The sequence below is a fragment of the Candoia aspera genome, chromosome 14 (assembly GCF_035149785.1).
Source record: "Candoia aspera isolate rCanAsp1 chromosome 14, rCanAsp1.hap2, whole genome shotgun sequence".
In the NCBI taxonomy this organism is placed as follows: Eukaryota; Metazoa; Chordata; class Lepidosauria; order Squamata; family Boidae; genus Candoia; species Candoia aspera.
In genome coordinates this window covers 7632066-7657096 of record NC_086166.1, presented here as the reverse complement: position 1 = coordinate 7657096, position 25031 = coordinate 7632066, and the positions used below count along the sequence as shown (strand labels likewise).

The 25031-nt window shown below is 41.9% G+C and overlaps 1 protein-coding gene across 1 annotated transcript; it reads right to left on the bottom strand.

The window, feature by feature from the left end:
* Nucleotides 1-9230: 9230 nt before the first annotated feature.
* Nucleotides 9231-19483, bottom strand: CLEC19A (C-type lectin domain containing 19A). Its single transcript, XM_063314958.1, has 5 exons — nt 19315-19483; nt 14529-14694; nt 13037-13130; nt 11459-11591; nt 9231-9324 (listed from the first exon to the last, which is right to left on the bottom strand). Exons 1-5 carry the CDS (start codon nt 19424-19426, stop codon nt 9245-9247), a joined length of 585 nt encoding a protein of 194 aa, XP_063171028.1. The 5' UTR covers nt 19427-19483; the 3' UTR covers nt 9231-9244.
* Between the last annotated feature and the right edge of the window lie 5548 nt (nt 19484-25031).

Here is a 25031-nt window from a genome sequence, read left to right as displayed (position 1 = left end):
TATTCATCTTCTAAACAACCAAACAAAAAAATCTTCCAGACTGAATGAACAGTCCATCTGGGGAGCAACAGATACAGATAATTCTTAAATAACATCCTCTAAGGTTATGTTGTCATTATTTGGCTTCCAAGCTGTTGACCAATCATCAGCTGGTTTCACAAGTCTTGCTATGCCATAGCTTAATTATGGTTGATAGCATAGGCCACAATGGTCAGGCTTCATCCAACACAGTAAACCACAGTTTCTCGACCACCATGGCAGGGCCTACATAACAGGCTCAACGAAACCAGGCAACTAGGTTCCTCATGACTGTGTTTGCATGAGTCTACCTACAGCTTCCACAGTCTGCTAAGCCATCATTTATTACTTACTATTAATCATTTATATAATATTAGTTACTTATTTATTACTTATTATTAACATCCAGAGCTGTTGAGTTGGGCGGCATACAAGTTTAATAAACCATTGTTATTGTTAGTGTTGTTATTGTTAGTGTTACACTGATGAACTCCAAATGGCCCTGAGTTTGTCTCTTTGTGACTCAGCACAGTTGCTGTAGTTCATAAGTCTTCATTTGTGGTTTGGGAGAGATGGACGGTGATAGAAATTTGAAAAGCAAATAAATAAATAAGTGTGGTTTTTAAAAATCAATGGCTTACTGTGATGTGGGAATCCAAGCTTTCAATGCCCACCCCAGTCAGTGGCCTGTCTGGATTATTACTGAGTTGTGCCTTTCTAGCAAACGGGACCTCCCTCCTGTGTTCCAGGCTCACGACCTTCATCTGCAGTCCTGGACTGAAATCCAGATCCCTTGACTTCAAAGGCGCCAGGATTTTAGCCAAGAACAAAGTGCCAGCCACATGCTGCAAGGCAGTTACGTACATTCTGTCTCCTTAGGAAATATCTGCTTGAACAGACCGATGAAGTGGAAGCTGGCTGTTTAGTGCCCTCTGAAAACAAAAGCTTCAGAACACTCCCTAAGGTCTCCACCAAGTTTGGCAAGCTTCATCCTCTGAATTAGTTCCAACTCAACCGCAGAAGGTTGGAAAAAATTACGGAAAGGTGATTGGAGCTGTCTGTCCATCGGTCCATCAGCAAGAGTTCTCTCTGAAAACACAACACCATGGGACCAAATTTGGCAGCGGGGAGAAACCAGTCAAAGGAAGATGGAGCTCAACAGTGGGCTGGATGCAGCTGGGGGCGGCAGAGGAAAAACAATCCCCCCCAGGCCCCCATTCATGTCTGGAAGAGGCAGGTGGACCGCAGTTCAGAGCATTGCTAACTGCTGCATTCTAAGCCCCTCCCTCCCAGCCACAGGCCCTAGAGCAGAACACACACAGCCCACCCTGTGCTTCTACATACACAGACACACACAGACACAATCTTAGTGTATCACACAGAAGAAAATACAGAAGCTCCTGTGGCCGCTGCTGTTAAAAGGACTGGAGAGAAATCCAGAACACAGACAGCAAGATCCCCATCTTGTCTTCTCTCCAATAACCTGCCCATGGCACCTTTGCACTTGGAGGATGAGCGTTCTTTCAATGATCACCAGATGGTTTTTTGGCTGTCGAAGCTTTGGGGTTAGTTCTTCGTGCAGTCCAAGAAACAAAACAGTTTGTGAAGCTTGTAAAAGTGAAGTGTTTATATAGGGCGGGGGGCGGGGGTAGACACACACACACACACACACACACACACGAGCCAGTTTGGTGTAGTGGTGAAGGCATCAGGCTAAAAACTGGGAGACCCTGAGTTCTAGTCCCCCTTTAGGCACAAAGCCAGCTGGGTGACCGTGGGCCAGTCACTCCCTCTCAGCCCTGGGAAGGAGGCAATGGTAAACCACTTCCGAAAATCTTGCCAAGAAAACTGCAGGGATTTGTCTGGGCAGTCTCTGAGAATTGGATATGATTGATGGATTAAAATACAGACACACACACACACAAACGCAATTCATATTCTGTTTCCTCTTCATATTTTAAACTCCAGTACTGGGGCTAGGTTTAAATGAAAGACCTGTAGCCATAGCTGCCTGTCCAGGGGTCTCGGCAAAGTGCCAAGGTTAAAATTTCCTAGGAGGAAGAGGAGTGGAAGAGGAGGGAAAAAGAGGAAGAGGAGGAGATGATGCTGAAAATGTAGCTGAAGACAAGCTGAAGGAGAGGATGAAAATGAAGAAGTAGAGGAGGAGGAGGAGGAGGAGGAGGAGATTGTGATCAAGGAGAAGAAGAGATGAAAAAAAGGCTTCTTAAAAAAAGAAGGAATGTAGCATCTCCAGCGGTGGGCATTTGAAGGCCCCACAGACCTTGGCACTTGCCCCCATCATACCAGGTGGCATTGTGAGGGATGTCAGTTTCAAATCTTAGACTTCATAACAGAATTGATAGATAGATGATAGACAGATGATCGATAGGTAGATAGATGATAGATAATAGACAGATGAAAGAGAAATGAGAGAGAGAGAGAGAGATTGAGTCTTTCATTGATTGAACAGGGCCAGGTATTTTGAAAGCTAAATTAGATTTTAAAATTCCCCTTAGGCATATTGAAATTAGATGGAATGAAGCCTCATAGAATAATAGATGAATTAACTGTATCATTAGAAATCAGGCTTAAAGTGGGGGGTGGGGGAGAGATATTAGAAGAAATGCCAGTTTAATTCCAATTAACAGCTTAATTTTAAAAATGACGTAAGGGAAGGAAAAACTGATTCCCGCCTGGAGAAGTTCTTCCGTCTCTAATCCAGGAAGGGGGTTGTTTTGTGAAGTGTGTGTGTGTGTGTTTAAATTTATTTATGTCAGGTATTAGGTGAGATTTAAATCCCAGGAACCGCCCATGTTGAGTTCTATTTAGAGTTTTCCTGATACCAGTTTCCACAGCAGCCTAGCCTTATAAAATGGAAACCATGAAAATTCAGCTTTAACCCAAAGAGGTTCAAGTATACACATAGGGGGCAGAAAACAAATAAAGCAGAAATTAATTGGAGCTCTTTGTTCACCACTTTACATTAGGAAATGTCAAGGCTGAACAACAATCTGGTTAGGTTAACCTGATCCGTAACGTTGCACCATATCCTGTTTTACATCTGGATACAGTATTATTTTACACACCTCACTTCCCATAATACAAAGAACCAGTCGCCTCACATCTATTGTACTTCCATGAGCATCTGAAATTAAATCCCTGAAATGGTAAAGATTAGCTTTTTTTCCTTTTACCTCTGGCTTTTGCTAATCGTCAACTTCCATAAGTAATCTCATGAGTAACCCGATACCGTACCTCAGAATCCTTGGTCAAGAAACATGTCCCAATGCTGCAAAATTAAGAAATTACAAATGCATCCATTTGGGTTCTTGAATCAGTTCTGACACTTTTATGGGTGAAACAAATTGTGTTCTTACCCTGTTTAGTTTCAAAATAAGCTTGCAGGTGTCTGAACCCAACCCAATTCCCTCATCCTTGTATTCTTTTCAGGGGGATTTCAACACTGTTCTGATTTTTTTTTTTTAATTTCAACTGTTTGGTGAAAAAAGAGACAAAGAGATATGACTGCAGCGAGACATAATTCTTACAGAAGAAATGGTTGTGCATCTGAGCTGACAGCCGAGGGGCAGCTTCATCATACCAAGCACATAAAAAAATTAAAAGATCCTGTCATGTAGAAAGCCAGGATATCAAGGGGGAGCTTTGATCACACCATCAGAGCCACCATCTTGACTTTTTTGACTGCACTTGCAGACACCCCAGGAAGAAGGAAATATTTAACCCCTGCTTTCTTTGTTTTGTTAATTTCCTAAAGTTTACGTGCCAGTCAGTCCAACCAGACTCAAAGCAGCTTAGAAAACAACTTTGAAATAAAAACCACGATAAACAACAGCCAAACCAAACAACCATCCACTGAAGAACAGTCAGCTCTTCTATAAAGATGTATATTCTGGATACTCAAATGTTACCGATCCCAGGCTGTATTTTCCTCCAGTCCAGGCAATGTTCCTCTAATCTTTGGTGAAACTATTTCAGGATAGCCTTATCCCAACTGAGAGATTGGCCATTATTTGAATTGTGCAGCCAGTTTCCACGCCCTTCTTGCACAGCTGGAAGCAAAGAAAACAGCCTTTTGTCATATTGTCAAACAGTTAAAGATGGGCGGGATGAAATGGATGCTCTCTGCAGACGGATCGGATCCTGAGTGCGTGATGCATTCAATTAAACTTTTCACTCTGGGGCAGTGGAAAGTAAGTATGGAGTAACGGATTGGACTGGGGTGGGAGATCCAAATTCAAGTCCATCCTCAGCCACGGATAGCTCTGGGCAAGCCACTCAAGGGCTGCTGCTGCTGCTGCTGTTTTTGTTGTTGTTGTGACTAATGCACATAACTTAGAGCAATGGTTCTCAAACATTTTGGTCTCAGGACTCCTTTAACATTCTTAAAAATGATGGAGGACCCCAAAGAACTTTGGTTTATGTGGGTTATATCTATCAATATTTACTGTATTAGAAATTAAAACTAGGAAATTTTAAAAAAAATTATTTGACTTTCTGGACCCCATGAAAGGGTCCTGGGGACCCTCAAGGGTACTCAGACCACACTTTGGAAACCACTGTCTTAGTGATTTTTGGCCCCGGGTAAGTTCAGGATGAAACTCTGGGTTCAGACTTACAGTGACACTGGAAAAAACAACTTGTGAACAGTCCTCACACTTACAACCATTGCTGCATCCCCACGGTCACATGATCAAAATTTAGGCACTTGGCAGCCAGGTTGCATTTACGATCATCACAGCATCCCGCAGTCACTTGATTGCCATTTTCAACCTTCCCAGCTGGCTTCCAGTAAGCACAATCAATGGGGAACTGTGTGACTCGCTTAACAACCACATGATTTGCTTAACAACTGTGATGATTCACTTAATGACCACTGCAAAAAAGGTCATAAAATTAGGTCAGATTTGCTTAATGACTGCCACACTTAGCGACCAAAATTGGATGAAGACCTCTGGGACAATTCTAATTAAAATGTGAACAGAGCCCGTTTCTCTCCCACCTCTTTGTTGGGTTCCAATCCCCATCCGAGGCATTCAGCATCAGCGTCATCATAACAGTGATGATGGCTGGGATTATAGGAGAACACAAAACCAGCTCTTCTGAAAACAAGAACTTTTTGGTCATGTTCAAATGAGATATCCTTTCAGATGGATGGGAAGTAAAGCAAGAGGGTGGGGTGGGCGGGGGGACATCTTTCTTTTTCATAAAGAAGAGCTTCTTAAAAAGAAAAAAAAAATACTCCGCACAAATTCACAAGTTATGTGACATTTCCAAAACCTTTGGGAAATATACTGAAAAGCACACCACATTTTAAATTCATTCCCAGGAACCACTAATGAATCCAACTGCACTTATAAGAAACTTCCTAATAAATCCCTCCTTTTGCAGTTAATAAAAGCAAAGTGTGTCCATGAACTCAGAAACTCTCATGAGACTCGAATGCTACCTTGCTTCCATGGATACAAATGACCTGTTCCTAAAGATGCTCACCTCTTCTTGGCCCCAGTGGGTTTCACATGTGCCTGAAGTGCTCTAAGGGGGTGTGGATAGAATGGAACTAACGCTGCATTTTCAGTAGGGTTCCATTTCAAAAGTTCAACCTTGTCAATTGACCTCCAAGGTACAGCTGTCCAAGGGAACCCCACTCAAAGCACATCGTAGCAGTCCAGCTCCATATTGGGAAGCGCTATGTACTATGGCAAGACCATGTACTGTTTTAGCTAGACAGGATTCTCCTGAAGTTTTCCACCCATTCTTACTAAACCTGAAGATTTTCCTTCTTCAAAGGAGGGAAAATATCCTCCAAAATGATCATGCTTGGAATATGGTGCTCTTCTACTTGTTTAGTGATAAGAACAAAAACCAGAAACTTCTTCTGTGCAAGAAGAGAAAGATCTGAGGAAACTGGAAAGCAGACTGAAAGCTGATATTAATGGTATCGTGCAACCAGTTCCTGCATGATCCTGGAACAGTGATTTCTCGCGCCCTATTAGGCCTTGAATTGCTTTTCCTATTTCCAATATTTCAGCTATGGGGATATGGAGTTGGTGCTGTACTGCTGATGCACCAGGAGGAAGAATAGGAGGTTTGGGAAGATGCAAGATTTTCAAATACACAACAGTCCCAAACAAGGGTCTAGAGCGGGGTTTCTCAGCCAGGGTCACTAGGTTCCCTAGGAAATGATGATTTATTTTAAAAAATATTTCAAATTCGGGCCACTTCACATGAAAGAGGTAAGTTTCATTCTTTATTTTTAGTTGAAGAACACTGTGAATGCATCTAGACAGGCCTACCCATGAAACGAATGTAATAATTTTGTAACTTCTGGCCTATCTTTGAGCCTGAATGTGCAAGGGTTCCCCGAGGCCTGAAAAACATTTCAGGGGTTCCTCCAGGGTCAAAAGGTTGAGAAAGGCTGGTCTAGAGGGATGGGAAACCTGATGACAAGGAAACCATAAAATTCTGATTGGCTGTTGCACAGGTGGAAACAGGAAGACATGGGAGGAGGGAAAGGAATGCAGTATCACAGAGGCACCACACTGGCCAGCATCCTGAGTAAGAACATCCCATGGTCAATCTTTTGGGCCAGTTGAGCGCCCTAATCCAAGTGTTCCAACAGGAGCTCTCCGTGGTCCTGATGTTCTATCAGGTCTTCCTACCTATTTAAGTCTTGTTGAAGCAGTATAAACTCCAGGGGTAGTCAAAATGATGCCCACAGGGATCAACATTTATCCAGACATCTCCCCTAACACCCATCAGGCTCCCTTCTCCCACATGATTTTTTTTAAAATGTGTTTTAATTAAAAAGAAGAAGCTGCTCCGTTCAAAAACAAAGCCCAAAGCCTTAAGGTCACATTTGTTTACCAGGATTACTTTGAACCCCAGTGAGATGATAGACAGTATTTGGTGGAATCAGTCCTTCTAACTGATGGTTTTGTAGCATAGTGGCACAACAGTTTTGCCCCTCACTTTACACCATTACGTGTTTCACTATGATTTCTTGGACAAATCACAAAGGGCTAAATATGTACAGTACGCTAAGCTCTAAACCAGCCTTTCTCAACTTTTTGACCTGGGAGGAACCCTTGAAATATTTTTTAGGCCTTGGGGAACCCCTGCACATTGAGGCTCAAAGATAGTCCAAAAGTTACAAAATTATTATATTTGTTTTATGGGTAGGGCTGTATATAGTATATTACAGTATATTCACTAACAGTGTTCTTAATCTAAAAATAATGAATGAAAGTTACTTCTTTAATGTGAAGTTGCCCAAATTTGAAATATTTTTTTAAATAAATTGTGATCTCCCAAGGAACCCCCAGTGACCTCTTGCAGAACCCTAGGGTTCCACGGAACCCTGGTTGAGAAACCCTGCTCTAAACCATGGTTTGCAAATCTAATGGCTAAGCTGAAGCCAAATAAGGCTCAGAGAATGTGTAAACTCAGCCTCATTACAAGGCCTGAAGGATGTAAACAGTATTCCCATGTTACTCCAATTCGGGGCGATTGTCTCTCAGTTAAGGAAATCTCAAGTCAATCATATGAATTTTAACTGAATGACTACTCTGTATATGAAAAAAATCCACAAAAATTCTAGAAGGACGTGTTTCCTTTGCTTGCTGACAGATGTACAATTTGAGAGAAACAGAAAATGCCTCGCTCAAAACAAGGCTTACCACCTGTCACTTGATAAAAATAGTTGCACTGAAAATATTTTTTTTTTAAACCAAGGCATCTTCTTTTGCTGATCCAAATGTGTTTCACTGATTGCCTAGATCACAGATTAAACACTGTAGCCTGAATATTTGTTTTCAGTGGGCTGGGGTGCTCACTTAACATTGCACAAGGAAGGACAGCACAAAGCCTTTGAAATTCTTTCTGGTGGACCCTGTGATCCTCCGCCTAATGTTAAGTGACAGTCTAATTTTGAAAGCTCTCTCTACAGGGGATCAGCCCCATGCTGATCTAGCAGCCCATTGGGTGGAGGAGGAAAGGGAAGGTCAGACAAAGGGTGAGGAAGTCAGGAAAAGTGGAAGGAAAAGATAAAGTGGGGGGGGGCAGAAAGGGGGAAACAAGGAGAAGAAAAATGAAGATCTGACTCTACCTCCTAGCAATATACACATCCTAATCAATAGAAGTGAATCTCTGCAGCTCAAGGTTGAACTGTGGAGTCCTTCGTGCCCTCTGAGCTTGGTTGTTGGCTTGCAGACGTTTCATTACCTGACTAGGCAACATCTTCAGTGCTAGAAGGGAGTGGGGTCTGCTCTCTGTTTATATACAGTAGCTGCCCTGACAGTGTTAGTGGGGGCGTTGTTCTCTCCTTGGCAGGAATTAAGGAATTACCAAGAGACTACCAAAGTCTGGGACCTGTGACTCCCACAGAATTGAAATGTGGCCAATTTAATGAAACATTTTATGACATAAAAATAATCATAAAGCATTTTACGACATAATACAAAATGTCATAAAACATTTCCCAAGGTCAACTCCTGATGTTTGGGCTACACAGCTCAACATGGGCTACTTTCAAGGCAGGCCCATCTCTGAAGGTCTCCCTGGATTTTTAAGAACTTTTCCAGGGAAGGCAGCACATCAGAAGCTCTGCCACTGTTGAAGGCATTGAGGAATCTGGTAAGGAAATATCTCTGAAACCATAACCCAACGGGTCACAAGTTGTCTAGTATCAATGTAAAGCTGAGCTTGTGAACATAAAAAAGGAAAGTCATTGTTTTTCCAATCAGAGGAGTTAGATTTTGCCTCCCACCCCAAATTTTTACCCCAAAGGCAAAAATCTGCTGCTTATCTTTAACCCCAAATCAGTAATCTAGTAACATCTTTTCAGACAAACACATTTGATTAAAAGGCATATGCTCACAAAAGCCTTTTAATAAGACATAAGCTCACAAAAGGCACAAGCTCACAAAAGCTGATGTCTTTTAATCAAATGTGTTAGTCAGAAAAGGTGCTATCAGATTCCTCCTGGTTTTTGGCTACCATAGACTAACCCGTCTCTCCTCCTGCAATATTTTAAGCCCCAATCCAAGAATGATCTCTTAGAGAAAGGACATGAGTCAGTGCAGCATTTGGTGAACGATGCCTAGGGGAAGAACAAAACAAAAGAAAACAACCCAAAACAAACATTCATTTCACTCCAGCTGATCGTTCTGGACTCATATGTTTTATTTCTCCAGGGCAGGAAAGCCGGTTAATCAGCTGCCAGGGATGGGATCTTACACACAAATGGAAATTCTCGGCTACAGCTATTGTCATTCCAAGACCGTAAAGCTGTAAAAAGAAAAAAAAAGGGGGGGGGGAGAGAGGAGAAACAGGCAGGGCTTCCACAAACATAGAATTCCAACTCTTTAGTGGTTTGCAGAATTAATTAATGGATCATCCATCAACCATGGATAGCTATAATGAATTATGGCTTCAATTTATTGATATATGTAGGTCTGCAAAAATATATTTTGTATGTTTTCATTTCCTTTTTTTTCCTTTTTTTTCTTCTTTTGTAACGTGTTTTCTTTTTCTTTGTTTTTTGTATTTCATTAATATAGGTAGTCCTCGACTTATGACCATTCATTTAGCGCCAGTCCAAAGTTACAACAGCCTTGGAATGGGTGCTTAGCGGTCTGTAAAGACTTCTGAGTGTTGCAAAGTGTCGCACCACCACTCCCCGTGGTCACATGATCACATTTCAGGCACCTGGCAACTGGCTCACATTTACGACCTGTTGCAGCACCCCATGGTCACAGGATCACATTTTGCAACTTTTCTGCCATTTTCAGGCAAAAATCACCCATTGGGGAAGCTGGATTTACTTAATCTGATTTGCTTAAGGACTGGTGTAAAAATGATCATAAAATCAAGTGGGGTCACACGGTGACCCCACTTACAAGCACAACAACTCACAATGGAAATTCCAGTCCCAATTGTGGTCGTAAGCTGAGGACTACCTGTATAAAATATTAAAAAAGGAAAGGGAGGGCTTGAAGCATTGCTAGTGAAAAGCTAGCTCAAACCCCCATCAATCAGCAGCAGCTTATTTACAAGCTGAAGTTGTGTAAAGACCCACTATATCAAAGAGTGATGGTATAAAAACCACACTTGCAGGCTACCTAATGAACTAGTTATCTGCCTGCAGTCCATTTTATCCATTTAACTAGTTTCCTATAATAATATTGATTGCTTGCTTGCACAGAGACATCTAAAATGTCAGGGAGAGGTATCCCAATCTAAGCTACTTTGTAATTTTTAAGATCTCCAGACTGACCACAGCCATCTGGATTTTAATATATTTGGTAGCTTTGCGAAATTGTTTTATAGTGTATTTTATTGGAATGTTATTTTTGTTTTATATTGTAAACCGCCCAGAGTCCCTCCGGTCGGAGGAGATGGGCGGTGACAAATTTGATAAATAAATAAATGAATTTCTTTGCTGCCCTCTTCCCACCCTTCTCCTTTGGTGTCATCTCTTTTTAGAGTGTAAATCTGCAGGCAAACCACGTGGAGAACTGTAACACCAGCAAGGTTCCAAGTCTTAATCAGCTTGGCTGCACAGAAGCACTAAACCAAGGAGGAGAAGTGGGTATGTTGAAAGGACAGTTGTGCACCAGGACCCCACCTCCAGCTAGGACAGTTTAGACCTCTGGAGAGTCAGACTCCTGGACCACACCATTTACACACAACCAGAGAGCCAGCCTCAGTGTAAGGGGTGAAGTTGGTGAGGCGGAAATCTCCGATTCCCATGCCAGAGAAAGCTATTTTGTAAACAACAGACAGATGGTGGAAACATTCAAGGCCAGGAGAGAGGGTGTCACATGGCTGTTGACTCAGAAAGGTGGGAGGAGGAAACCCAGGATTCAAAGTTCAGGTCTTGGGATTAACATACATAAGAGCCAGGATTCTTGGGTGTTATTTGATGGAGAAATTCTTGTACGTGTGGCTTTCTACTTCACTGCAATAAATTTACTTCTCTAGCCTTCTCAAGTCCATCTGGGGAACATGGACAGGGAAAGAGTCTAATTGCCTAGATATTGAATGTGCAGATGCTGGCAAGAATGACAGTTGACGGTGGGTTGGGGTGGGATGGAGAATTAACATGCTTGCCTAACCTTTTCCAAACTGGACATCTTCCAGACATGTGAGCTTCCGCTCCCACAATTCTCAACAGTGGCCATGTTGGCTAGGGAATTGAAGTCCATCCAACTGGAATTTGCCCAGGTTGAGGAATATTAATGTAAAGCTTTCCCACTTCCCTTTTTGTCTGCCCTTTTTCTAAAGCTTCAGAACAACTACTGTGGACTGTCCATGTTCCTGCATGAAAGGGGAATCCTAGCTTCTTCTGCCCAGATGTTGCTGGTGGCAGAGGGTTTTCGCTTGGGGAGGAGGGCATCTGGAAGAGTGAGATGCCACCTACCACTGCTGTATCTGTACCAGATCTGCACACAGTCTTCCTCCTCCGGTTTAGTGTGAATCCCATCATCCGGTTGACTGCCGTCCCAGTAGTTGTAGTCATAAGGAGAGCCATCTGTCCACTCAAAGTTGCTCTCCTGCCAAAGAAATCACTGGAGCTTTAGCCTTGGAGCAGAGATGGGCAACTGGTGGCCCGAGGGCTCTATGCAGCTCCAAAGCCTCCAAAGGGGAGCTCCTTGCTGAAAAGCAAGGACATTGTTTCCTGCCGCTTAGAGGCAGAAACACAAAACCAAGTATAATTTCCCACTTACAAATTCCCCCACAATCCATGAAACAACATTCTCTGAACATGAGGCCAAAGCCAAAATAAACTGGTTTGAATAAAAAATCCGAAGACTACCTGAAAGTAAGACTTTGATTAGGCCAACCAAAAGGTTGCCAGATTCTATGCAAGCTTCTACATTCTCCAAATCAGACTGAGGATTAGCAAAGGGTACCTGCAAATGCTAAATGTTCTAAATGACTTCTAGGGATGACCATCTCCATAATTCATTAAGAGAATGGTCAAAATCACACACCATCCTACAAAAGGTCAAGTGAGAAGATGCAAAACTTTCAGAATGTCAGCACACTCTTGAGCAAGTTCAGAGGCATGAGGTGGTACAGAGAATAAGAAAGGTGACCTTGACAGCGATATGCAAACTCCATTACTAAAACGAGGAGGGGCGTAACGTAACTTAAGTCCACAACATTCAGAAAATAGGCAGAAGCAGCTCAAGCAGACACCACCCTAATTCACAGAAGCATGGGGGTGGGCGGGAGGTCCAGCAGAATCAGACTTGCAAGATTCTGTTATTCTAGCCAACTTCAATAAAAGTGTTTTAGCCTTCCTGTGGAGTTGATTTCCAGGTTGGGTCTACCTGATGGGTCTGACAGGTCGCTAAAACCTGGCAAAAGTTTATGGTCTGTGAGATTTCGGTGCCCCCTCCTCCTCTTCAAGTTTTAGGATGAGGAGAAGGCCCCAACCTATGGCAGGAGATGATGCTATGATGCCCAGCATCCAAAATGGATGCCCTTCTGTCTCCAGAGGGTAACACATCAAATGGATGGAGGAAGGCCTTTTTTGTTGACGTTAACATCGAGCTGGCAACTGAACCATTGTTTCAAGATTGAACGTACCAGCAAATTACAGACATTTAAATTAGATTCCAGTCCATGCTGTGATACTTTTGAAGTCTGCCTTTAATCACAGTCTTCAGACGTTAACGCAAGAGGTGGTTGCAGGCACGCATGCTACTATTATATCCGCTAGAGCCTCATTTGAATGTCTCTTGCCTTCTCCACCCCGTCACGTCTTCAGATGGTGAACAAATTCAACTTCTGCAGCTGTTTTTTTCCCCTCAGCTCCCTCCAACTTTCCTTTTGCTGATCATGACTAAGGAAGAGTTTTGGAGAACCCAAAAGCTGGCCTCCTATGTTTGTGATGTTCCCTAACAAGCAATCTTCTCCTTACACCCAAACCCTTTTTGGGGGGCAGATAACTTGAATATTATTGTGAAGGAGAATGAAGGAACGTTCTTACCTGTCTGAGATCATTCAGTCCCATCCAGATATCAGTGGGTATACCAGGCACCCTGCTGTTTACTAGGTCATAGACGAAGACATTCTCTTCCCAGCTGCCAGATATATTACATGAAAGTATATTATAGTTGATCAATTATATTGATAGGTAATATTAACTGCAAATTCACCAGTAAGTAAAAAAACAACATTATTATTTAACAAGTTCAGTCTTCTAGTTCTTAAGGATCAAAAGGATATTTAAAGATGCTGGCCCACATATAGACATCAAAAGGTGAATTTACTGAAGATACTGTCACTCTGTACTTTCTAGCCATTAATAATATAATGTAATATATATGTTTAAAGCATACATGTCTGTTTGTGTGTGTAATACAAACATGTATGTATGTATGTATGTCTAAAAAGGCTGACTCTCTCAAGTCATGTTTGATTCCTGGTGATTACAGGAGCACATTCATGAATGTTCTGGGCCTTCTCCTGGGATTTTTATTCCAACTTTCCAGACTAGCCTACAAGCCTGATTTCCTGGTGGCCTTCCATCCAGGTACCAACCAGGTTCAATCCTGCTTAGCCTTTTTTGAGAGCAGCCAAAGTTGGGCATTTACTGCCACTTACCATATACATATCTCTTGCAAATCCTCAAATATTAGTTCCTCATTTGGTTCTATTAAGAAAACTGAAATACGCAGCCCATGTTCCACCCTTATTCTCTGGCTAAATGATTTCCTTGCTGTTTTCAGGATTCATGGCTATGAAAAAGCTAATTTAGCACTATTGCTGCATGCCATGTTTCCTTGTTAAGTAATGTGGTAGAATCCAAAAGATTTACATGAATGATTGAATCTTCCCAGAGATGCAGTAATATTCAATACAGGTAGCCCTCGCTCAACAACCACAATTGGGACCAAAATTTCGGTTGCTAAGCAAAGCAGTCATTAAGCAAATCTGACCCAATTTTATGACCTTTTTTGCAGCGGCTGTTAAGTGAACCATGTGGTCGTTAAGTGAATCACGTGGTCGTTAAGCAAATCACATGGTCCCCCACTGATTTTGCTTGACAAGCTGGCCGGGAAGGTAAAAAATGCTGATCACGGGATGCTGCAATGGTTGTAAATGTGAGGACCAGTTGTAAGTCAGTTTTTTCAGCGCCGTCATAAGTCCGAACCATCTCTAAACGAATGGTTGTTAAGCAAGGACTACTGGTACTATATGCCAATAGTTTGCTATGCAAAAATTGCTTGCTTTGAGAAAAGTACACTCCAAGGGCAGAACATAAAGATTGGGGGAAGGGGGTGTTCCAAATTGTACCCTTTTTGCTCCTACATTGAAACTCCATCTCAAATTCCCAGGACACATCCTGACCTATCCAGTGCTATCATAAACCCTTGTTATGACGCATTCCCAAATGTGAGGCTCCAAATGAAGAAACTAATCAGCCATAAAAATGGACAGCAGCAAACACAGATGGTACCCCATGCGCTGATTCTTACCTGTGAATAGACGCTAATTTGGCTGATTTTAAGGCGATAGAAAACTCTGCACAGTACAAGTCAGCCTCGGCCCAAGTTTTATTGATGGGAAAATATCGGTAACAGTAGCCTTCGTATTCAGTCCAGAAGAGAGGACAAGAGTAGGACAGGATTGGCTCTGGCAAAGCTTGGGAGAAAAGATGGAACATTTTTTCGAGGCATATTTTTCAATGTTTCTTTCTTCAGAGAGTTGCTATCTTGGGAGATGCCAATATTAACTCATACAGTTTGGGCTTGTCCTACCCCTTGTCAGCCTCATGGAATTAACCAGATAGGAATCACAACCAGATAAACCAATTCTACTTTATTGTAAAGCTACTTTAACAGATTCTTGCTAGTCTGAAAGTACAATTCTCCCCCCATCCCCTTTACAGCCCGAGAAACTAGGGAGGGTCCCTTCTGAGCCTCTTGCCCCACCCACTATCCAGCTGTGGGCTATGCTGTCTCTTATCTGACCATTCCCTAGGCAGCACCTCTTCACCCCGTCTCCCAAGGACTTTCCCAAATACCATCACACCACTGCCATGTTTGGGTGGAAATCAAGAGGATTGTTAACGTGACTTCAGAACAATCACTGGCTACATCTCCTTTATTTGAGGATTACAGACTTTTCTTACATGGGGGATGGCCAAAAAAATTCTTCTATGCCTAACAAATCATTTATCATTTATAATGGTTTTAATGAATTTATCATGATGGACTGTTGAGAAGTTATAGGAGGTGGGGGGGAAAAGGACTTTTGAACAATTTGATCAAAATTTGGGGGCTGGTTTTATGATACAAATTTCCAAGCTTTCCCCCACTCTCCTTTTAAGTTCATAGTGTGTTGCTAATAACAGAGTTTACATATATAATTTTTTCCTGTGAGTTTGATCATTTACTGCTTTATTGTTTTATGGCTGTTTTATAGCTACTTGTTTTTACGGTTGTTGTGAGCTGTCCAGAATTGTTTCAGATGGGCGGCCATATAAATCTTTTAAATAAATAATATGTTCTAGACAACCCTTGACCCATTGGGTCATCGTTTCAGAGATATTTCCTTACCAGATTCCTAAATGCCTTCAACAGTGGCAGAGCTTCTAATGTGCTGCCTTCCCTGGAAAAGCTCTTAAAAATCCAGGGAGACCTTCAGAGATGGACCTGTCTTGAAAGTAGTCCCTGTTGAACTGTGTAGCCCAGTCAAACATCAGGAGTTGGCCACAGGAAATGTTTTATGACATGTATTATGTCATGAAATGTTTTATGATAATTTTTATGTCATAAAATGCTTTATAAAATTTGCCAAATTTCAGTTCCACAGGAGTCATGGGTCCCGGATTTTGGACACATTTGGTAAGTTAGCCCATTTGGGGTACCTTGGTTCAAAAATTGTTGCCTTATGATGCACTGGTTCACCCAGTTAAAGGTTACAGACAGACAAACAGGAGAATTTTGGTAGTGTGCATGCAGACACACACACACGTAGTTGCTAAATATGTTTGCTATCAGTTTGGGGAAGCCAGGAGATTACAAGGGTCAAGAAGAAGCCATTCTCTCTCTCCAGCCACAAGTCGTGTTGTCAAAAAGGACAAGGGCCAGCTGTTGTGTCTGTACATCTGAATCCTAGCAGTTACAGGGAGGGAGCCTGCAGAAGAAGCAGGAGGAAACCAAAGATAAAAATTCTCCAAATCCGCAGATTAGATAAAGCTGCCACTCGCAAGATAAATGTGCCTGTGTATTCCAAGCCCAGCTCATCTGATTCATGTTGGCCATAGCTCAGTGGTTGAAACCAACTTGGAAGGCAGAAGCTCCAAGGTTCAGTTTCACAGTTCTCCAGACAAGGGTGGGAAAGCCATCTGCTGCTGGTCAGCACTGACAATACTAAATGGGCTGAGGGGATTCAGCCAGACTACAATAGCTTCCATTTTTTAAAGATCAAACAGCATGTCACCGAATTCAAATCCCAATCAGAGATTTCTAAGCAGTCCCACCTCCTCCACCCCTCGGCGTCTCGGCATTCCACTCCAGGAAAGTCCTCAGACTCCGAGCTGGAATGAAAGGGCAGTCATCTGAACCATTTGGCCTTCTGATTTTCAAGCCCCAGTTATCCCAGTAGGTAAGGCTAATTCGATTAACTCCGGTGTGCAAAAGGTGCCCCCAGGAATTTCAGGGCTGAATGTGCCAGAAGAGAAGCAGCAAGCAGGCCAATCTCTAATTAGCACCTGTCCGGTTAAATTGTCAATGGTCTTCAGAGAAGAAGCCATCAGGCTTTGAACTCAGAGGGGATGATAATCAAAAAGGACGTATGTGCCCTTGGACCAATTTGCTGGTGGACCCTGAAAAGATGGGGGAAGAGAAGAAACATGGGGGGAGTTGGGGTCATGGTTTTGGAGCTGAGGAGGGGATAAGGGGCAGCATTCTAACTAAGGAAGGAAATAGCTTCCGTGCCTGTTACCTTCATACTTCAAACTAGGAGAGCAAGAAATGTCCCAGAAAAGAAAAATCTAGAAACTTTATCAAGGAGAAATGATCAAGATTCATGTTGCCCCCGAGTCCAATGCTTCGTTGAAAGAGAACCTTGGGAGGGATTTCCACCACTCCTTCCATTTTTCTTTCTTTTCCTGGATCTTCATATCTTTCAACACAGTGTTCCACAAACAAGGTAGGGAAAATCTGCTCCGTCTGGCTTCTTTCCAAACTTAGCAACCCCTTCATGAGCAGTCACCATAAGTAATACCTGTATTTTTTTTCTTCTGTGTAACAAAGTCATGTGATGTGTGCGTGTGTGTGTGTTTCTCTCACTATATCATGGCTCTATGCATTTGGGTGTACGTGTGCCCTGGGAAATACAGGATGAACACATTCCCCTTGGGATCTTGTGACCAGAAAGGACAGGCGCTTAAAATGGAGGAATCAGCAGCATTCTGAACCACTGCCCAGTGGCATCTTCCATAGCGATGCATTGGGGAAATTATTCAGGATTTTTCTTCTCTGCAGACCCCAGCCAGATCCAACTCATTTTCAACCTCCATTTTTCTTTCTGTAATGGTACGTGGAAAAGACCCTGGGAGATGGGGTGAAGAGATGCTGCCTAGGGAATGGTCAGATAAGCGAGGACATAGCCGACAGCTGCATAATAGGTGGGGCAAAAGGCTCAGAAAGGACCCTCCCTAGCTTCCAAGGCTGTAAAGTTGAGGGGGGAGAACTGTACTTTCAGACTTGCAAGATTCTGTTAATGTAACTTTACAATAAAGTAGAATTAGCTTATCCGGTCGTGTTTCCTGTCTGGTCTACCTGGTAAGGCTGATATCAATCTTGTTAAGATAGTAAGCACTGGTGAAAGTACATTTTTCTAGCCTGCCTTAGAAAAAAATATTTTTTTAAAAAAAATCTGTTGTTTGCCAAGAACAAGCACATCAGTTAAGACATTAACTAGCTAGCCTACCCTGAATTTCATCCCTTCTTCGTTGTCTCTGCTCCAGTCCTTTCCCTCTGCTCAGCACCCAGATCCACACTCTGTCTGCTAATCCTTACCACAACATCTTGAGTGGCTGAATGAACACATCACAGTAAGTCATTGTTCATTAAATCAACTCCAGTTGGCTGGGTTCACAAAATTTGCTACACCATAATCCCAGTATGGCTTACTGGACAGCATCCAGGATCAGGTTTAGCTAAGGTGCTGCTCCAGCAGTGCTCAACCACACCTCCTTTAATTCCACCCAGAGATGTCAGCTAAGTTAGACAGGGCAAGACAACAGATACCTACAAATGGTTTTCCAACAACGGATCTGTATTCTTAGAATGCAGAACTCTCCAACCACTATACTATAGCAATAAAAAGATGAACTCACTTTGAGTCAAGTTTGACTCCTGCATCCACACAGTGTTAGGAAATGGAATTTGTGCAAATATCTTATTTGGAAATGACTTTGAAGACCTCTGTTTGATGGATTAGATGTACCATATAATCCTAGGATGATTACATTGGTGCTGGAAAATGGGTACAATGTCTCAGAACTGCAAAATCTGGACGACGTTTGGAAGATATCACATTTGTTTACTGTTTGACAAGTTTTCTCCCCCCAACACATCAACCCTTTGGGTTTATTAACCAGAAGTCTCCAAACACACCCACAGACCTTAGAATAAGACCCAAAACTATTATTTAGGGTTGAAAGTAATCTTCTCCAAGCAAAGCAATAAAAGAGACTACACAATAAAAAAATATGAAAAATAACCACACAGAGAAAGGGTTCACAAAATACATTTAACCAGGTCAGTTAAATACCTGTCTGCTGCATTCACCCAACATGCTAAACTTGGTCAGTTTTAACCTTGATTAAGTTTTTCTACAGCTTAGTGTTGTGCAAACCTATCTGGTTTATGATTCAATTTACTGTGCAAGCTTAGATAACAATTTAACTCAACAGCAGAGTTGTGTGAATGTAGCCCCAATTGGTTTGATCAACCAGTGCATTTTTAACCTTAAGGAGAAATACAATATTTAAAAACCACCATACACTCAATATTTCTATCAAAACAGACATTCCTCTAGGCAGAGGAAATCTGTTAGAAATGGCTTTGTTGACCTATCAGTAAAAAACTGAAAACCAAATGCAAATAAAACACTCTTTAGCCAATGGAATCCTTTTGCTTTGATCCGTTTTTCAGCCAATACTGAAATTGTCACACTAGATTAACCTCCCCATCAAAGCACTTAGGGTTGCCCTGGTTCAGATTGGTTGAATCAGAAAAGTCAACTCACCTTGGCTTATTTTAATATTGGTATGAGGGAACGTATGGCCTGCAAGGAGGACTGCAGAGAGGGCTGCCCAAAAATTCCACCCGAGGAGAATCATCGCTGACCTAGACGACATCTCTCTCCTGAGCTGCAGAAGGCTGGCTGTCCAGCCCCTTCCTGCAACTCCCCAGGAATTTCCAAACACCACTGAAACGCCTGGAGCAGCTGCAAAGAGCTTTTGCAGTCAAACTCTTCCTGTCTGCAAGAACGTTTCTTAACGAGATACACCAGCCAAGATCCTCACTCCATAAAACTACCCACAGCTTCCCCTCCTCTTTTTCACTCACACACACACACCACCCATAATGATCCAGACTCAGGTTGTTCGAAACATCCTGGAGCTAAGCTAAAGGACTCACCCAAAACTCTAACAATATTTGCTTACAAATACATACATACATACATCCATACATATATATAATTTTTATTGGAGAAATTTTTAACAAGATAAAAGCAATGCAAATATTAGAAAAGAAACGAAGTAAAGAATAGTGAATAAGAAATAGACACATAGACACAGAGGAAGGAAGGAAGGAAGGAAGGAAGGAAGGAAGGGAAGGAAGGAAGGAAGGAAGGAAAAGATTATAAAGAAGTGGCTTCCAATCTTTTTGACAGCGGTTATAAATGCATTTATATTTTGCCCTCTCTAATGTTACAACATAATTTCCTTCTTCCATAAGCTACCCTTTCTAATCATCAAACCCATAAATCACAAGTTCTTTTTTTTCTTTTTTCAGCCAAAAGTCCATAAGGGATTTCCAGTCACTAATAAATGCAATAATTGATCTTCTCTAAGCACACAAGTTAATTTTGCCATCTCTGCTGGTTCCATCATGTTCCCATTCCTCCATTGCGGGTATATCAGAGTCTTTCTGGTTTTGTGCATATAGTAGCCTTGCAGCAGTGATCATATATAAAAATAATCTTCCGTGGCTCTTTTCTGGTTGTCTCTCCATTAATCCCAAGAAGAAAAGTTTTGGTTTCAGCTGAATCTTAATCTTTAAAATTCTTTGTATCAAAGGATGCATTTGAACCCAAAATTTTCTGGGTTTTTTTTTTACAAGCATCAGGTGCTTACAAATACATTCTGAAAGATGCAAGCTAGCAAATTTTAGGACTGGGTTTGAAAACATTGGATTGATATTTATTTTATTTCTTCAATCGACTGACATTCTCCCAGCAGCAAAACAGCACCTTTTTTTCCCATTTTATCCCTCACAAGTTCAACTTTCCTACAGTCATTGACCAAAGTTTTATGCAAATCTAAAGTACTAAGTACTAAGGCAATTAAGGGCCGGATGAAAAGGTAAAATAGGTACATGAAGGGCATAAAAAGAGATTAAGTGCTGTCCTTAAGATCCTACAAAGGGAATAAAATATTAAAAAGAAATAAGATGTTAACAGTAGCATATTAATAAAGCATAATTATTTGGGTATTAAGAGCTAAATTAAGATCCCTCTGAAATATTCGTATGCTAAGAAAAAATTTGTAACTCATAACCTCCCAGAATATCACAGCTGAACACCTTACAGACTTTTTCCGTGAAACAGAAGAAAATGAACTTACAATTTATGGTTTTGATGATCAGAAAGAATAGATTATAGAAAAAATAGAGCTATGCTGTAACCGTAAAGCAAGAGGTAATTTTATAATTGTACTTATAACTACTGTAAAGAAAATTGGACGTCACTTCTTTGTATCTTATTTCTTCCTTTACTTTTGCACTTTTAACTTCCTCTGATTTCTTTTTTCCTTTTCTTTTTCTTACTCTATATTAGTTTCAATTAGTTCTTATCTTCTTTCTTTAAAAATTTTAAATAAAATTGTATTAAAAAGCAGAAGATCGCCATCGATAAATATCACAGTCCATAAAAATGAGAAGAAATCCATCAATGGGGCAGGATCTTACAACCATCTTATATGCCAACACGGTGAATTTAGGAATGCACTTCTATGCAATGGGTTCCATAGACTTGTTTACCCAGGCAGAACGTCAAAGACATGTAAGAAAGATAAATTCACACAGAATGTCAGCCAGCCTGAAACCTCTTTCCAAATGGGTCAGCTGAGAGATTGGTGGTTTGGAGTGTGTTTATTTAAAATTTTCAAATGACAGCGATAAAGCAACAGATGTCTTTCTGTATCACCATCCCTTGATACTTTTCCTCTGCTCTTATTTTTAGTTAACCCCTGTTATCTCTGCAGTGTTCTCTGCAGCTAAGTTACACTTATACCAAAGGCATGTGGGTGATTAAGAAACAACAGATGCCAAGGAGGGGAAAAAATCACAACGTAGAATTAGACTGTCACACGATGGTCAAACCCGCACAAAGATGGACAACTTATGTGTCTTGGTAATAAGGGTGGGGTGTCCTGCTTCTCCTTAAACTTTGCTTCTGGAATGTCAGCTTGTTAAGAGGTCTGGCTTAAATTCCTTCCTTAGTGCTTGCTAAATTTCTCAGTAATTAAGTTAGCAAGAATCTTTCTCCCATATGATCCCTCATCCAAAGTTTGACATAGTATAGTTTGGCCATCTCAGTGCTAGCTGAGGCCACAGATGCGCATAAAACATAACCCTTTGGACTGGACGGTTTTGGCAGGGAGGGTGGCCATGTATTTCCTTACAGTTGACAGATTCCAGCATGACTGTGCCAAAATAAGGAATTACAGCTCCCCATGTCAACAACATTCAGACCTCCAACTGGAATGAAAGAGGACAATACATGCCATGGCCCTTATAAAGGCTGAGAATGCATCTGCTGCATCTACAGATGTTTTGGGAAGACAGCCAACAAGCAGGATAAACCAGAAATGTGCTTGGCTCACATAGATGTTATAAACGTCATCTGTTAAAAACTACAAATTGTTGTTAACACTGGCTTGGAAGGAGGGGAATCTGAACAATAAAGCTAGCAGTTGAAAAGTTGGCTAAGTTTGGCATGAAGAGGTAGATTATTGGCAATAGATCAACAGATTATAATTCTATTGTAAGAAAATTAGAGTGACTAAGTGCAAGGCTATTTTGAATCTGCAAAATTCAAGAAGCGGAACCGGTTCATCTCACAAGACCCTCAGTTGTCTCAGAACAGGAAGAGCTGTGACAAAAAAAGATTTTCAAGGACAGCATTGGACTGATGCCAAAAGACAAAGCTAGGAGGCCCAACACTGCCATTGTGGCTGGAGTCTTCAACCATCAAAGGTGATGCTAGCCCAAAGGCAGACCACCTGAGCTACATCTAGAGATCTTGAAGGTTCAATCCCTAGCTAATCTAAGTGTAGTTCGGGAAACTCTGCCTTGAATGTCTTAAGTGATCCTGCAAATCAGCAGTGACCTTATTGAGCTAGATGACCCCCTGGCATTTCTCAGTATCAAAGCATCCAATGGGGATAGCTAAACCAGGAAGTGGCACTTCGGATGAGCTCAGCCAAAAAGCAAACCACAAAAACTGAAGATGTGTTACCATTATCTGTTCCCAGATCCATTTGTTCTGAGGAACTCAAACTCAGCGACATGGGGCTTGTAGCTGATCCCTTATCCAGGAAGTACTCAAACCTTTTCAGATCCATGTTCCCAACTTGCCATCTAAAATCATTTCATTGGTTTCACCGTTGAAGAAGCTGTCCATACCAACCTCCAGCTCTGCCTGGTGCAGATCTTGCATTTTAAAACTCACCTGCTTGGAAGATGCAGACGTGTCCCAAGCATGGTCATGTAGAAACAAGCCTGGGCTGCAGCATGCACCGATGACCTTGGGCTTCCTATAGTTACAAGCAGATTTGATGGAGAATATTGCTGTTCTGGGCCAGGGAAATGAAGGAAGAGCAAGGCCGCTGGGGAATGGGTTGCACTAGACATGTTCTGGTTGAGAATTCCAGGAGTTGTGACAGTGTATTTGGAAGAAACATCGCAAGAGAGATCTGTGGCACACCGTCTTCATTTCTCTGGGGGGAAAGGTGCATTATAGCTGAAATGCTAAATACCCTGGGGATACTTTTGGTAGCTGAAACACAGCAATATTGTGGGGAAGACTCAGGGCATGACACATCTAGAGCCAGAGCTGGGAATGTCCAGGATTTTAAAAGTTGTGTTCTTCTTTAAAAGGTGATTTTAAAAAGATCCTGTTACCGTACACACTCATAAATAAGGCGAGAACTTTAGGTGCCAAAATGCACCCCCAAAATTGGGTTCGGCTTATCTGCGAGTATATACGGTAATACTTTTTAAAAGCACCAGATATCCCATATATATTTGTGTATACACCCATCTGCAGAGAAGCCAACCCTTGAATTTTTAACCAAAACACCACAAAAAATGGATAACCCGGGGGTTACCCACAGATAAGCCAATTGTGAAAATTCAAACCCACCAAAATTTCGAGGGTCGGCTTCTCCACGGATGGCGCATTCTTCATGGTAGTTTGGTTCAAAATTCGAGGGTTGGCCTATACACAGATGGGCTTGTATGCAAGTATATATGGTAAATTTATTTTTGGACATTTTGGGGTCTTCCTTCTTGAACAGGACAGCCGGACAGCCAGACTTTAGCGGCATAGCCAGAGAGGGCTCTGGAGCAAATGAAATTAGAGGTTCAATAAAATCTTGAGGGTAAATCTTATTCATCCTAGCTATATCATAAGAAAGCCCCATCTGTACAAACAGGAGAAATATCAGCAATGCTGGGGGAAACCAAAGGTTTCCAGCAACCTAAAAAAATCATTAGGGAAAATAAAGGGAAACCTAGGTGCCCCCCATTTCCCCAATATTAGAACTGCATGTACTCAACAGACTTGGAATGCTGGCTGAGAAGGAGAAATGGAAAATTGGGGGAAAGGAATAAGAAGGAAGTATCTTATTACAGGACGTGGTAGGACCTTCGACCAAGAATGTGGCAAATACTCAGCTGCAGATCCCACTTCAGGGGTGTCCACAGGATGGAGTCAAAGACAAGATGGGGGCTACCACTATACAACTGGAGCATCGCCTCCTTTTTATGCACAAGGCTTTGACCACATCATCATGGGAACCACCGCGGCTTTCTGACCCTGTAAATAACTTTGCAGCAACGTCCAACGAGTCCATCTCAGCACCTTGGTGTTCCTCTCACTGAGAAAGGTTGTGAGCTTATCAAACAAAAGCAAGCCCTTGTTTTTCAAGAGGGGTACAAAAGATCGACACGCGGCTCTTGATTGACACAAATAAACAGGTCTTTATTTGCCCATAAATAGAACTCTGAAGAGAATACGTTGTGTGTGGCAAAGGGAGGGATGTACAGAAGCGTCCAGGGGAGATGACAGAATCGGAGGATTGCTAAACGGATTTGCCATTTTGAGGAGGGAGGAAATAGTATGCTTTGAAAATACACTAAAAAGACACAGAAGTCTCCTTGAGACCTGCAGAAAGGACCCAAATCCCTCCATTGGGCCCTCTCCGGTACAACTGCCACAGTCAAAATACATTTCTGGCACAGTAAAACCACTTTCAGATGGCTTTAGGGAGGCTGAACAGAAATCACGAGGGACTATTTCAGCCAATGTTCAGTTTTTGTCTCCAGAAGTCTCAGTTCAACACAACTGACAAGAGATTTTACCGCTGATACCAGCATGTCACTATAAGGGCTCCCTTTTCATAAAAACAAACTGCATCGCAGAAAAACCATATTGCTCATTTTAAAACTCTCATC